The sequence below is a fragment of the Amphiura filiformis genome, chromosome 8, assembly GCF_039555335.1.
Source record: "Amphiura filiformis chromosome 8, Afil_fr2py, whole genome shotgun sequence".
In the NCBI taxonomy this organism is placed as follows: domain Eukaryota; kingdom Metazoa; phylum Echinodermata; class Ophiuroidea; order Amphilepidida; family Amphiuridae; genus Amphiura; species Amphiura filiformis.
Genome location: NC_092635.1, coordinates 3,302,022 through 3,315,244, shown reverse-complemented (window position 1 = coordinate 3,315,244; position 13,223 = coordinate 3,302,022). Strand labels below are relative to the sequence as shown.

The 13,223-nt window shown below is 36.6% G+C and overlaps 1 protein-coding gene across 1 annotated transcript in view; it reads right to left on the bottom strand.

Annotated features, from left to right (window-relative positions):
• Positions 1 to 1,930: 1,930 nt before the first annotated feature.
• The window catches only part of LOC140158509 (DNA-directed RNA polymerase III subunit RPC1-like), a 68,675-nt gene continuing 57,382 nt past the window's right edge, over positions 1,931 to 13,223 (bottom strand). Inside the window, 6 exon segments of the mRNA XM_072181617.1 lie at positions 1,931 to 3,384; positions 6,280 to 6,349; positions 7,111 to 7,174; positions 7,632 to 7,700; positions 8,539 to 8,638; positions 9,321 to 9,393. Coding sequence (XP_072037718.1) covers positions 3,303 to 3,384; positions 6,280 to 6,349; positions 7,111 to 7,174; positions 7,632 to 7,700; positions 8,539 to 8,638; positions 9,321 to 9,393 — 458 coding nt within the window. The 3' untranslated portion in view covers positions 1,931 to 3,302.

Genomic DNA, 13,223 nt, shown 5'->3' with positions numbered 1-13,223 from the left:
AAAATCATATAAAGTCAATTACGGCCAATTTTTCAGCCCCCCCTTAGGAAGGTCAAAACTTTTAAGAGCCCCCCATTTTGCATCAGGCCCCCTAACAAGTGTTTGTGACCAGTCCCCAAGTTCCAGTATTTGATTTAATTAAAAACATTGTGGCTCATTATATTACTATTGCACAGCCCCTTACAAACAAAGGGCGTTTAGCGCAAATCCAGCATGTGGGGGTGGGAGCATTGGCCTAAACTGTCAAAAATCCCCACTGTTACTTTCACCCCCCGGATTGACGCCCATGACCAAGAGGGTGACACTTGGCCTACAAATTAATTTGAAACTTTTTAAAGCCATGTGCAGGCGCGTAGCAAGCGGGGGGACAGGGTGGACGAAGTCCATGGGCCCCGAGGGTTCAGGGGCCCCCGAGCACAAAAGCGAAAATTAAATAAGGGCTGATAATGGAGAGCAGGGCCAGATTTTTATACCATTGGGCCAGATGGGCCCGGGTCCAGGGCAATTTTGGGCCCCCATATTTTGGGGGCCCCAAAATTGCCCTATGCAATAACAGCATGTTTTTTGGTCAAAATAGTAAAATTTTCCGCGCTTCGCGCGCATTCAAATACCAAAATTTATGTTGATCTGAGGCTGAAATTGAATTGAACAAAATATGTTAGTCCCCCTTGGGTCCCCCATTAGTTAAACCAAAACTTGGCCACTGACTTGAGTGGACATACCTTCCTCGGCACATGATTTCGGGGCCTCCAAATTTTGGCCTGGCCCAGGGCCCCAATAAGGTAGGCTAAATCCTGCCCTGCATGGTTAAAAGGGCCCGTACTGCTCCTTGTCCATGGGCCCCTGATGCTCTTGCTACGCCCCTGGCCATGTGTGATTTGCTTCACAGCGACGCCCTCAATTATAATGCCCAGTGATATACCAAAATACCACATAAAAAAATAAAACTCTAAAAAGGCTTAGGAAACCAGTACAAAAACGCTTATATCCCAGGGGAGGCACTCCCTATCTGAAATGGCAGGGATGTGCCTTGGCCATGTTAAAAGTAGGGGGCTTTCAAGTCAAATGTACAATTACAAAAATATGGGGTCATTCAGTACGCAATCTGAATAAAAATGGGGTCATTCGGTATGAAACTTTAAATAAAGGGGGCCATTGGGTACAAGATTGCCCAAAAGGTGTCATTGAATACACATAAATAAGTGCCAAAACTGCGAAAAAGAAACTTGGCCACCTTGGGAACTTGAAACAATTAACAATTGGAATTAAGCAACTGGATGATTTAACTTTGGGAATAAAAAGGGTGTCATTAGGTAGCAGGAAATAGAAAAGGGGGGTCATTGAGTACCTAAATGTTTTTTAAAGGGGGTCATCGGGTATTAGGTAGGACAATAACAAGCCAGTTTGTAATAGGGGTCTATCCCGAGGCACATGATGCATATCCGTTATGGAAGTGCCCCACCGGGCAATATAGTAATCTAAATTCGGGTGTGGTATTTTCCTATCACAGCGATGTGTTTAATAATGAAATTACCGGTATGTTAAATAATGAATATTAAAATATTCTTCACCCGCCCACCAAGTTTGAGGAACGTGCAACCCCTAGTCTCCGAGAAAATAGGCAGACAGACAGAATCACAGAGGGACAGAGTCACAGACTACCAGTATTATTATATAGATTAAAACATTCTTCTCCCCCTTATCCAAATGTATGAAACAGGAACCAATGAATCTATGTCTAGGTAAATCAAGTCTTTAGGGTGCTTGATAGGGAAGGCACACTGCCAGTTGGAGTTCATTATCTGTGCTGGAACATTGCGCTATTTATGGAATGGCCAATTAATGGATATTATTTTGGCACCTTCAAGTTGTGGTGAGACAATAATTATTATATCAAATACACAAAATAAAACACACAATTTGCAAATAATTATCTTTAAGTCCATATAATATGGATTTTTTACTGCAACCTTTGCCTTTTTGACTGGTGTTGAGCATTTTATTGTTTCAAGCCCAGTCTCTCAAGCAATCCCACACACTTGTGATGAAATGTTCTACATTCATACTTTATTGTTAGGAACCTGTTATATCATCATTTATATATCTGATAATTTACTTTCAATTCATGGTTTCTGGGTTTCTCTGTCGGAATTTAGTTTGACCAAAATTCCTCCCCACGATACAATATGCATATTGCAGGAGCCACTGATTCAAAAGAAAACAATTTGTATAAATATATAATTTGTCCAAAGTGACTGACAACTTTTTAAAGAAAAGGTTCATTTAGTATTTCCCTAGTTATTTTATTAGCACGCACAAGTACTCAGACTGTGTAGGAGACCAGTTACTATATATTTATGCAAGAAACCATTCAAGTCCTCTTATATCATAGATACTCTGTTGAGTATGTACTTATATGGACCTCTTTTATTGTTAATGGATCTGTATCTGGCTCAATAACCTTCCCAAGAAAGAAAACATAAACAATTTTAATTTATCTCTTCATATATATGTTTTTAACATTTGAGGACCAATTCTTTTTTACATGAAGAACTATTAAAAGCATACGCTGACGAGGTAACGTAATAATCGGATTAACTACCATAGCAATAGGTGAAAACAATTTTTGAATATACCGCGCTGCAATGATACGTTCACACGGTACCTCTGCATTGAACCATATCATGCTGATCACTTGCACCTGTAAGATTAGTATCTATGAAAAGACCAGTATTGTATTCAATCTATGATTGCAGACATACACAGGTGATTAGTGTAACCTGCTTGTAGTGCAGCGCGATATGTTCAAAATTGTTTTCAGCTATTGCTATGGTAATTAATCCGATTAATTACGTAACTTCGCTAGCGTATAGCCATAAACATCATGTTTTATTTCTTTTACCTAAGATGCTCCTCGGCTGAATATTTGGATTTCAATATGTGGTTTTTTTTCATATTCAAAGAGGCAACAACAACCATTATTTTAATACTCATATAATTTGAAGTAATGTAAAGTAAGAAAATCCCAGCACCTGAACATTTTGATTTCTGTGAGTTGTCAAAAAAGAGTAAAATACCCAAATAATAACCAATGTTTAAGTATGGTTCTATCAATCCCTATAACTTCACATTTGTGGTTGAAGTGTAGGCGGTGTGCAGTGCTCCTCAGCTGCATCATGAGGTGGTGTGTATTTTGTCACGAAGCCATCCCAGGATTTGGGACTATCACAAATAAGTTCATGCATGGCCGTAGTGCAGTCCTCCTCATCTATTCATGAGACCATAGGTGGTGTGGTATTGTGTCATGTGGCCATCCCAGGTAAATGAAATTCTGGATTATCAAAGATGAGTTTACGTGTTGGTGGTGTGCAATCCTTCTCAGCTGTGTTTTCAGGTTAAGGAAAAAATCGAAATAACATTTTCAATAATTAGCTCATCTGGATTATGATAAAACAAACAAAATAATGCGACTTTCAAAAATAATACCCAACAGGTTAAGGGCTGGGGTATGAGCGTTTGGACAGTATTTATTTTGGGACATCAGAGCACATCAGACATATCGAATTGCATTCTGAATACGAAGAATGTCATTCTGATATCAAATAATTTTGATTTTTGAAATTCGCAATTTAATACACATTTTATGGCAAATCATTAAAATTGATATTTTTGATATTTAACAGTACTTGAAGTAAACTTTATAAATCTGATGATTTATACTTAAAGTGTATGTAGGTGGGATGAAAAGCCGACGATCAATTGAAAATTTGGACTTTTCAGATTGAAGATATGGATTTTTTTCCCAAAACACCAAAAAAAAATTAGGTCTTTTGGGAAAAAATCCATATCTTCAATATGAAAGGTCAAAATTTTCAATTGACCGTCGGCTTTTCCTCCCTGCTACATACACTTTAAGAATATATCATTAGATTTATATAATTCACTTCGAGGACTGTTATATATCAAAATTTGAAAAATATCAAATTTTTATAATTTGTCATAAAATTTGTATTATATTGTGATTTTCAAAAATGAAAATTATTTGATATCAGAAAGACATGCTTCAGATTTGAATGCAATTCGATAGGTCCGAGGTGCTCTCATGTCCCACAAAAAATACTGTCGAAACACAATAAATGCTCATTTTAGATCCCTTAAGCACATCAATGAGGAATTCCGGGGGAGGGGGGGGTACTCAAGTTTGGTTTTGGTAGGGACGTGCGCTGAGAATTTGAAAGTGGACCCATAAATATACCAATTTTTCAAGAAATTTGGACCCATTGATATACCAAAAGTCAAAATTTTCGGCCGAATTTAACCCAAATTGTCTTAGTTTTTACAAATTTTCCAACATTTTGGGAAAATTTTGACAATTTTGGCTAGATTAAGGAAATATTGGGCTATTTTCCGAAAAAATTGAGAAAATTTTGAAAAAAGGACCCATTCATATACCAAAATAGGGGTCATTGATATACCAAAAGGCTGAAAATGCTACCCATATTTGCGGCACATCCCCGTATGGTCATTTGTACTGAGTACCCCCTCCCCAGGGAGGAATTACCACTAGAATCATCTTGTGGATGATTTCTCATTTTCTGCTTTTCTTACAAATATGCTAAAAACTCAGCCATATATAGAAACCAAAGGAGACTTTGAAGATTGTAGGGGCTTCATTTATTTATTCATTTGTCATTATTCCCTGTACCTTTTTACTTAAGAAGCATGCCAGTATAAGCAAGTTGGAAGCTAAATTAACTTAAGCATGTGAATTTGAATATTTGTCATGAGCAAATATAGGCAGTCAAAAATGCCAGTTTGTTCAAATATCATGCATGGTGTTTCAATGTGCATGGTGATTCAGATAATCTTAGGATAGTGAAAAAATGTTCTCCTTTACAACTTGCATGTACAGTATAACCTCCTACTGAGAGATCTCAGAGTAAATCAAATCTTGCTGTTTAGCTTAGTGACAAGTTTTTGTTTTCTTTATACCTCAGTGAGGTTGGCGAAACGCCTTTATTTTATTTAGTTTATAGGCTATATCAAGCTCAAAAACTTGCTATTCCACAATATTGCGGCTCAAAAGCCACGACATGTAAATTAACATTATCAAAACATTATGTATAACTTATTACAGTATATTCAAATGAACCTTAAGTTCATCCCAGACATTTTGATTTTCTTTTATAATTGTTGGCACATTTTCTGCATTTGTTGTTATTTCATTCAATCTTTCTACTTCATTAATAAAGAGCATTGGTATAGGAGTAAATATATTGGTTTCACTATATCTTATTTTGGCCTTGTAAACTGAAAACGATGCTATAATTAAGAGCAGGTTTACAAAATCAAAATGTGAGTCTTTCTTGTTCCAACCATAAATAATATGTTCTAGAGACACGGTCAAATGTGTGTGTGTCGTAATTAACACGCATTCTTTAAAGAAAATCCAAAATGATGTATTTTTCCTGCATGATATGAAAAAGTGTTCATAGTCCTCACGACAATTGCAGAAACAGCATTCGTCCAATTACTAATCTTCCATTTCAATAGGTTTTTCTTACACGGTATTAGGTTATATAAAAGGTTATATTGAAAGTGTCCAAATTTGTTTCAATTCTATTTTTATTTTAAAAGTGAAGATTTGTCTCCAAGATGATTTACTTGTATTACAATTGAAGTGATCTTGCCAATATTTAACGCAAATTGGGTCGCATTCTGATGGCATTAAAAGTTTATATATTTGTTTTGTGGATAGCTTTGAAATGTGTAGTTTGGTTTTCCCAACTTGAAATAATCGATCATTGCCCTTTGTTTTGTTGAAATCTACATGATTATTTAAATCTTAGCTTAGCTTAGTGACAAGTACTACAACATGCCCATGTGTTAGTGTCAGGACAAAATGCCGAGTTATTTGGATCTCCCTGTACATGTACTCGCAGTTGACCTGTGTCTCGCAATTCGCTGTCGTAGTGCATGTTACAATATGGCCGTTGCCAGGTCAACTGGATCACGCTTTCTTTGTTACGAACCACTGATCGAAATGATCACAAGACAAAGCCTATGGCATATCAAAATTCGGAACAGGTGTATGAGCCCAGGCTTGGAGCAGTAACCAATGGTTACTAACGTGCACTACGACAGCGAATTGGTAACTAAAGGAACACTCCTAAGGTGGAGAGTATCAGCATATATTGCAGATGTGAAAAAGGATTGCAGGAGAGACATGACAACAGCCATCTAACAGTTTAAATCAATTTTTTCAAATCAAAAGGATATTTGTGGAGTAACTTGAATATACCGGTTCCAATGTGCATAGGAATACCCATAATGATGCACTCACTCACACCTGAAAGATACAAGCAGTTACAAATCACATTGAAATATTTACATACAATTATATATGTGACAAGATCTGGTCCATGGAGGCCAAAGGCGGCAAATTTGAAATTGAGATAAAGGCAAAAATATGGAGTAAAATACCAATAAAATACATAAGGAAATAGACATCACAAAACTTCTGAACTTAAAAAAAAAGGTATGATAGACCTTTGAGGTTTTCAGTATATGAATGATAGCTTAATGTTTATGTAAGGCAATAATTATAGTAACTTAATTTTCAAAAATGCATCCTTTGGCCTCCATGGACAATATTGTGTCACATATGCTAAGTGCATTCACTACCTACATTCAAAAGTTTGAATCTTCATAATTAAATCTTTAAATTCTTAGTATTATGATCAATCTTATCCATATTTGTAATTCCAAATTTTCTTGTTTCCCCTCATATTATTATTCAACAATTAAAATGATTTTACATTTCTGTAACTTCTAACGGTAATGTCCATACCTAAACTGTAGGGAATCAACAAATTTGCCTATACAAAGTCATGAACAATGAATGCCTTGTTTATATTTTTTTAATCCTGACATTTGGTACTTGATCATGGTCGCAATTTAGAGAGCGTATGTGAACAACTTCTGTACTTTTATTTTGAACTGTGGGAACCTGTTTTTGATTAACTTTCATTTTTCCCCTTTTTTCCATTCTCACACTTATTTAAATTATTAAAATTTCTATTAAGTTTCTATCCCTTCCCTGATACCTACCACATACAGCATCCTTTTGGCCATGATATGAAGCGTCAAATAAATGATCTGCAGTCTTCTCAAACTGTGGATACAAAATACAATAGCTTCCAGTTAAACTGAATAAACACTTTTATCAATTGATACATGATTATGCAAAATAAGTCTCTTTCATTTCCATTATTTCTTGTGTTACAAGCTGCAACATACATATGCTTTTATGCTTTCTTAAGGCTGCGATCACATAGAATTATACTGTAGGCCAATATGGTATACGGTTTTCGCTATACGACATTCGCTCATTCGATCAGGCCCAGTTCACATAGTATACTCCTGTGAGCTCAGTCTGATTGAATGAGCGTATATCATATAGCGAATACCGTATACAGTATACTTCTATGTGATCGCAGCCTAAAAGACCATATCAATTTTGACTGTTAGTTTCTAACATACGTATATGACACCATTCATGTTCCTAGAAAGAGAGCCAAATTATGTAATTGAACTGAGTCAAAGTGTACTGAACTGAATAATTAACTTACCGACGCCAACATAAGCACACTTTCCTTCATCTTGGCCAAACCAAAGCGAGTGATTCCAAGTACTTCACCCTAGAAAAAAGGCATATAATGGTCAATTTCAGTAAGTGGGATAACATAACATAACATAACATAACATAACATAACATAACATAACATATGCGCCTTTGCCTAGGGATTCAAGACCCAAGAGAAAAGAAACCCAAAAATACAAAAATACAGAAAGCAATGGCAACCAAAATTAAGGAAATAAGTGAGTTTGAGTCCAGGCTGAAGGCATTCTTGATTGTAGAGCAGTCACTGAAAAGGCTCTATCCCCAGCACATTTCCTGGTGCGAGGCATGATAAAATTAACACTCTCACTGGACCTAGTGCTCATAGCATGTATGGAGCTCTTGACCGTGAGACAGTTGGAAATGTACTGAGGAAAGAGCCCATTCAGGGACTTGTACACAAGTGTGAATTTCTTGAACTTGATTCTCTCATGAATTGGTATCCAATGAAGAGTGGGCTCACATGATTAGACTTGGGCTTACAATATATCAGATTGGCATATTTGTTTTGTAATTTTTGTAGTCTGGAGAGATCTTTCCGTATTATTTCATTGAGCTAAATGTTACAGTAATCAAGATGTGAGGGAATGAGGGTTCTGACAGTATTGTGACAAGTATTGAAATCCAAATATGGATACCTTATATGTCATAAGATCAGCTAGCAACATGACATGATGATGGTCTAGACTCATGTTTAAATAGATACATACCTTATATGTCATAAGATCAGCTAGCAACATGACATGATGATGGTCTAGACTCATGTTTAAATAGATACATACCTTATATGTCATAAGATCAGCTAGCAACATGACATGACGGTGATCTATACTCAAGTGGTATACATAGATACATACCTTGTATGTCATAAGATCAGCTAGCAACATGACATGACGATGATCTATACTCATTCCATGGCTCACCATAGTGTACTCTATCTGCTCTATAATGGTTTGTCTGTGTGCAAATATAAGACATAATGCAAATAATAACTACTAATTCTTTACTTCTTTTATACACAAAAAATACATTATTACGTGTCACACCAGCAAAATCAACATACATCACCAAAGCCACTAAGAATGATAACAATTCAAAAGATAAACTTTATATCTCTGGGTAGTGGTACATATCATGGGAATTAAGAGAAGGTTGGCGTTAAGCAAAGATTTACAAATCTCTTCATGTAAACATGGCAATCGGTTCGGAATTCAGGAGTCTTTAAAATTTTGATTGAAAATTGCAGGCATATATACATGGCAAAACCAAAATTTGCTGAAAAAACACAAATCCTTGAAAATTAGAGTTTGAAAGACAGATTTTGAAACCCATGCCAAACTTTCAAACCTGTCATCCTTAATTCCAACCCTAAAACCCAACTCTAGAGTATAAGGTAGTAACCTTTTATGTTGCCAAATGATTTCTTACCTACAGAGGCGTAGCCAGTGGGCAAAGGGGGGAACCTGCCCCCCTGTGAGAAGTCTTCCCCCCTCCCCTGTGAGATGCTGGCCGCCTGATATGTAAGATTTTTAGCCATTTTAGCCCATTTTCGTCAAACTTTACCCCCTTTAAAAGTAGGCTCCCCCTTGCCCCCTCTTTGACCACCCTCTGAAAAAGTGTTGGCTATGCCACTGCTTACCTAGCCGCTTCAATACCTAATGTCTTCTCCATCTCAGAGGTGTTGTTGGATGTTGTGGCTGTTCCTTTCACACCTATGTACACAATGAAATCAAGTATTAATGCTTTCCATGAATCAGGAACATTCACAATTGATGGTTTCAACAGGTGGAAACCGTGGAACCCTCAATTTTATATTAATTATGAAGACCCATAATGACTGTAAAAGCCTATATAGTAAGTTGACATAGGAAGCAAAAATTAAAGACCTCATGGAACAGAACAGTAAACAAAAGCAAGAGATCTGTTATTTGAAAACATAGTTTTATTCACTCTAGGAAAAGAAAAGCAAGCGATCAACAGGTCACATGGCTAACATTATTGACTAAAATGAACTACGAGAATTCACAAATGACAACCAAAAACTGAAAAGTGTAAGAGAGGAAGACAAAATGGAAGAGAGTGAGACAGATGACATTTATACAGTAATACCCTGGCCTAGACAGGCCCTACATGGATAATGAGTGTATAATAACGATAATGGGCACTTAATAAAGCGCCGGTATCTGTCGAGAGACGCTCATGGCGCTTTGCAAAAATCAACCAATGTACAATAATACAAACATATGTGACCAGCTCCAACAAAACATGGACACTTATGAGCTTCATACATACAAAGCGTGAGCAAGGCGGTTCTTGCCCAGGGGGGCCACTGTAATGGTGAAGGGGGTATCAGGCGCGTCCGTGAACTCACAAAAAGCGCCCTAAACAAGTATTACTGAGACTGAAATTTGCACCCCTAAACAAGTATAAGTAGCATAATTTGCTACCCTAAACAAGTAGTTGTCTTTTCTCTAACCCTAAACAACTGATGCAATTATTACCCCTAAACAACACTCAGAAACCGGTGCTTTTCCAGAAAATAAATAAGAAGCTGTTGCCTTGGTCAATTTTGGAAATAACTTGGGCCAAAAACGTGTTTTTGGGATGACAATCAAGTCCAGCAGGCCACAACAAATATTATTTGTAGCTTTGCCCGATCGGGCAGGCAATAGTCAAGAATTGGTTGCCACAAATTGCCTGAAAATTACCCCTATTCCTGGCAACAATTGTTGACGAAGTCACATAGGCCTATACCAGATGTGCCAACTTTGAAATTCAGGTTTTCGTACTCAGAAGACCAAAAATCCGTATTTTGCACTGAAAACTGTATTTTTAAATTTGTACCTTTTGTTGTACTTTTTTTGTACTAATATCTGAATTTTGAAATCAGTGAGGATTTTCCTTAGGGGCCCCTGGTGGGGTGTATGGATTTTAGGGTATTCAAAGTGCCAACACAAGCTTATTTTTGCTTATTTTATTAAATAAATGCATGTTATGAAAAGCTTGAATGTAAAAGTGTCAACTTCAAAGGCTCATAACTTGAAAACAGAGCCTCCTATGTACATATGAACTGTATCAAGAGATAGAGCTCTTTAAAATAAAACTTTCCTAAAAAAATTGGACAGAGCTCCGCCGTCTGACAGAGAAATAAGGTTTTCAAGAGCTTGCTTTTTAATCACACCAATTGCCATTACAAGTCACTTATTCACAGAGCTTATCATGCTTACCTACAATCAACGAAATATGTCTTGGAACGCTTGCGTGTAAATAACGGAAAACTCTCACCCCCTCTCCCCCGTTCAATGTTGAGAAATGCCAATGACTTCAGCGGTTTCCCAATGTGTTCCAACATTGATTGATGGGGAGGGGAAGGGTAAATCATTGTTGTAGATGTCATGTTTTTCCAGGCAAAATATACGTCATTTCCATGATCATATTAAATTCTGCACGGGATTTCGACAGAGTGTACCAAGCGCCCAAGGACTTTTTTCAGAGATTGTCTCTGCGAATGCAAAATATTTCATCTACATTTTGTTTTTGTCTCATAACTCAAAAACGGAATGTCGTATGAGCTTCACATTACACACGATTTGAGAGTGGATTATATGCTTTGGAATCATAACAAAATTGTTGATAAAGAAATTGGTTTATTTAGGTCACTTTAATCACCCCCTATGCTAAAATACACACATTTCGCAATTACAGCTCTAAAATGCTCTATAATGTCGTCTTTGTCCCATAACTCAAAAACAGAATGTTGTATGAGCTTCATATTGCACAGGATTTGGAAGCAGACCATGTACTTAGGAATCATAATACAATTGTTGATAAAGAAATTGGTTGGTTCAGGGAGTGGACACTGAAACACCCCATACCCTAACATACACGCATTTAATGAAATTTTTATGCTATATCTCAAAACCGAGAAATCGTATCACGGCTCTAAGCTGCATGATTCTGAGTTGTTTAATTTATTTTTAAAATTAATATTTAAAGTTCACCTTCATAGCACTTGTCAGATAGGTGAACGAGCGTTAGAAAACAGAAAAATGAGTTTTAATTAAATACTAAAACCGCATGTACGTTAAGATTGTAAGAAGTAAATAATAAACTACGACTATCTTCAGTAGATAGCATTAACTTGTTTTTGACATGATGTAACAACTATCTTCAGCAGATTTGTGCTTCACATTTTTGTGTATGGGGTGTGTGTATAATGTGGGGGAGGGTGTGTATGCGTCTTGCGGTGTTGGGCGTGGATGTATGTGGGGTAGGGTGGAGGAGGTTTGTAGGACTATTATAAGATCACATTTAAATCGGAAAGTATTTCATTTGGGGGCTTTTGGGAAAGAAAGAAAGAAATAATTAAATTAATTAATCAAACATAGAGAAAGAAAGACAGAAAAAATAAATCAAAAATGTATAAATCATGTACTTATGATAAACAAATACTTTCACCGGGTTGACCGTCGCAAATAATAAATGAAACAGAAAAAGTAACACCGCCAGGGAATCGAACCCAGGACCTCGTGTTTACAAGACCTATGTCTTAACCACTTCGCCACGGGAGCTTCGTGATTAAGCTGCTTGCAATTTGAACCTATAAGCGGTCACTTCAACTCTTTTCCATTTTCATGTTTTTATTTATTTCAAATGTCTTTCGTTCATTCATTTATTCATTCATTCATTCATTCATTCATTCATTTTTCTTTCCTTCTTTCTTTCTTTTTTTTTTTTCCTTTTTCTTTCTTTCTTTCTTTTCTTTCTTTTAATACAAACAAAGAAAAAAAGAAGCATAGAAAATAATGAATGCATAATTTAGCAATGATTCACGCAATTAAAACACGAATAGTCAAAGGGTGTAAAGTGTAAACCTATAATGGTAATCTGTAATGGTAAACTGCTGCATTGAATAACGTGCATACTGAGCAGTTTGCCCTGCATTGATATTAATATATACTTATAGATATTTATTTCAATTCAAAATGGCAAACTGTTAACAAATGTCATAAATGCGATCAATTTGTCATTCCTTTTGTATTCAAACATTCGCAATTGGTATAGCCAAGGTAAGCGAACGTCACGCTTCATGAGATGCGGCCTAAAAACCATAAAATGTTGATTTTGGACCATTTTGTCATTATGGTAAACTGATGCACTTTGCCATTTCCACTTTACAGGTTTACACTTTCCCCGATACTTGACTACTATAAAAGACCAAAACTGGTTACTTCGATTGCGAAATGATAGCGTGGCGCAACGGCTTAGACCTTCGACTCATAATCTTTTGACTATTGATTGATGTGAATGGTTCGAGTCCCGTGGTGGTCGATTTTTCTTTAAGTGTATTTAATTGTTGTTTTCTTTTTTTTTCTCACCGCAAAAGCGTATTTTATCTTAATACTAATTACGGCGTGTCCGTCCTCTGTCCGCTGGCTTATCGCGTTCGCGTCCCGCGAGTTTTCGCGTTCACGCTGGTGCACTATCGCGTGCTTTCGCGGTGCGCTATCGCGGAGTATCAGCGGAGTGTCGCGCGAGTACA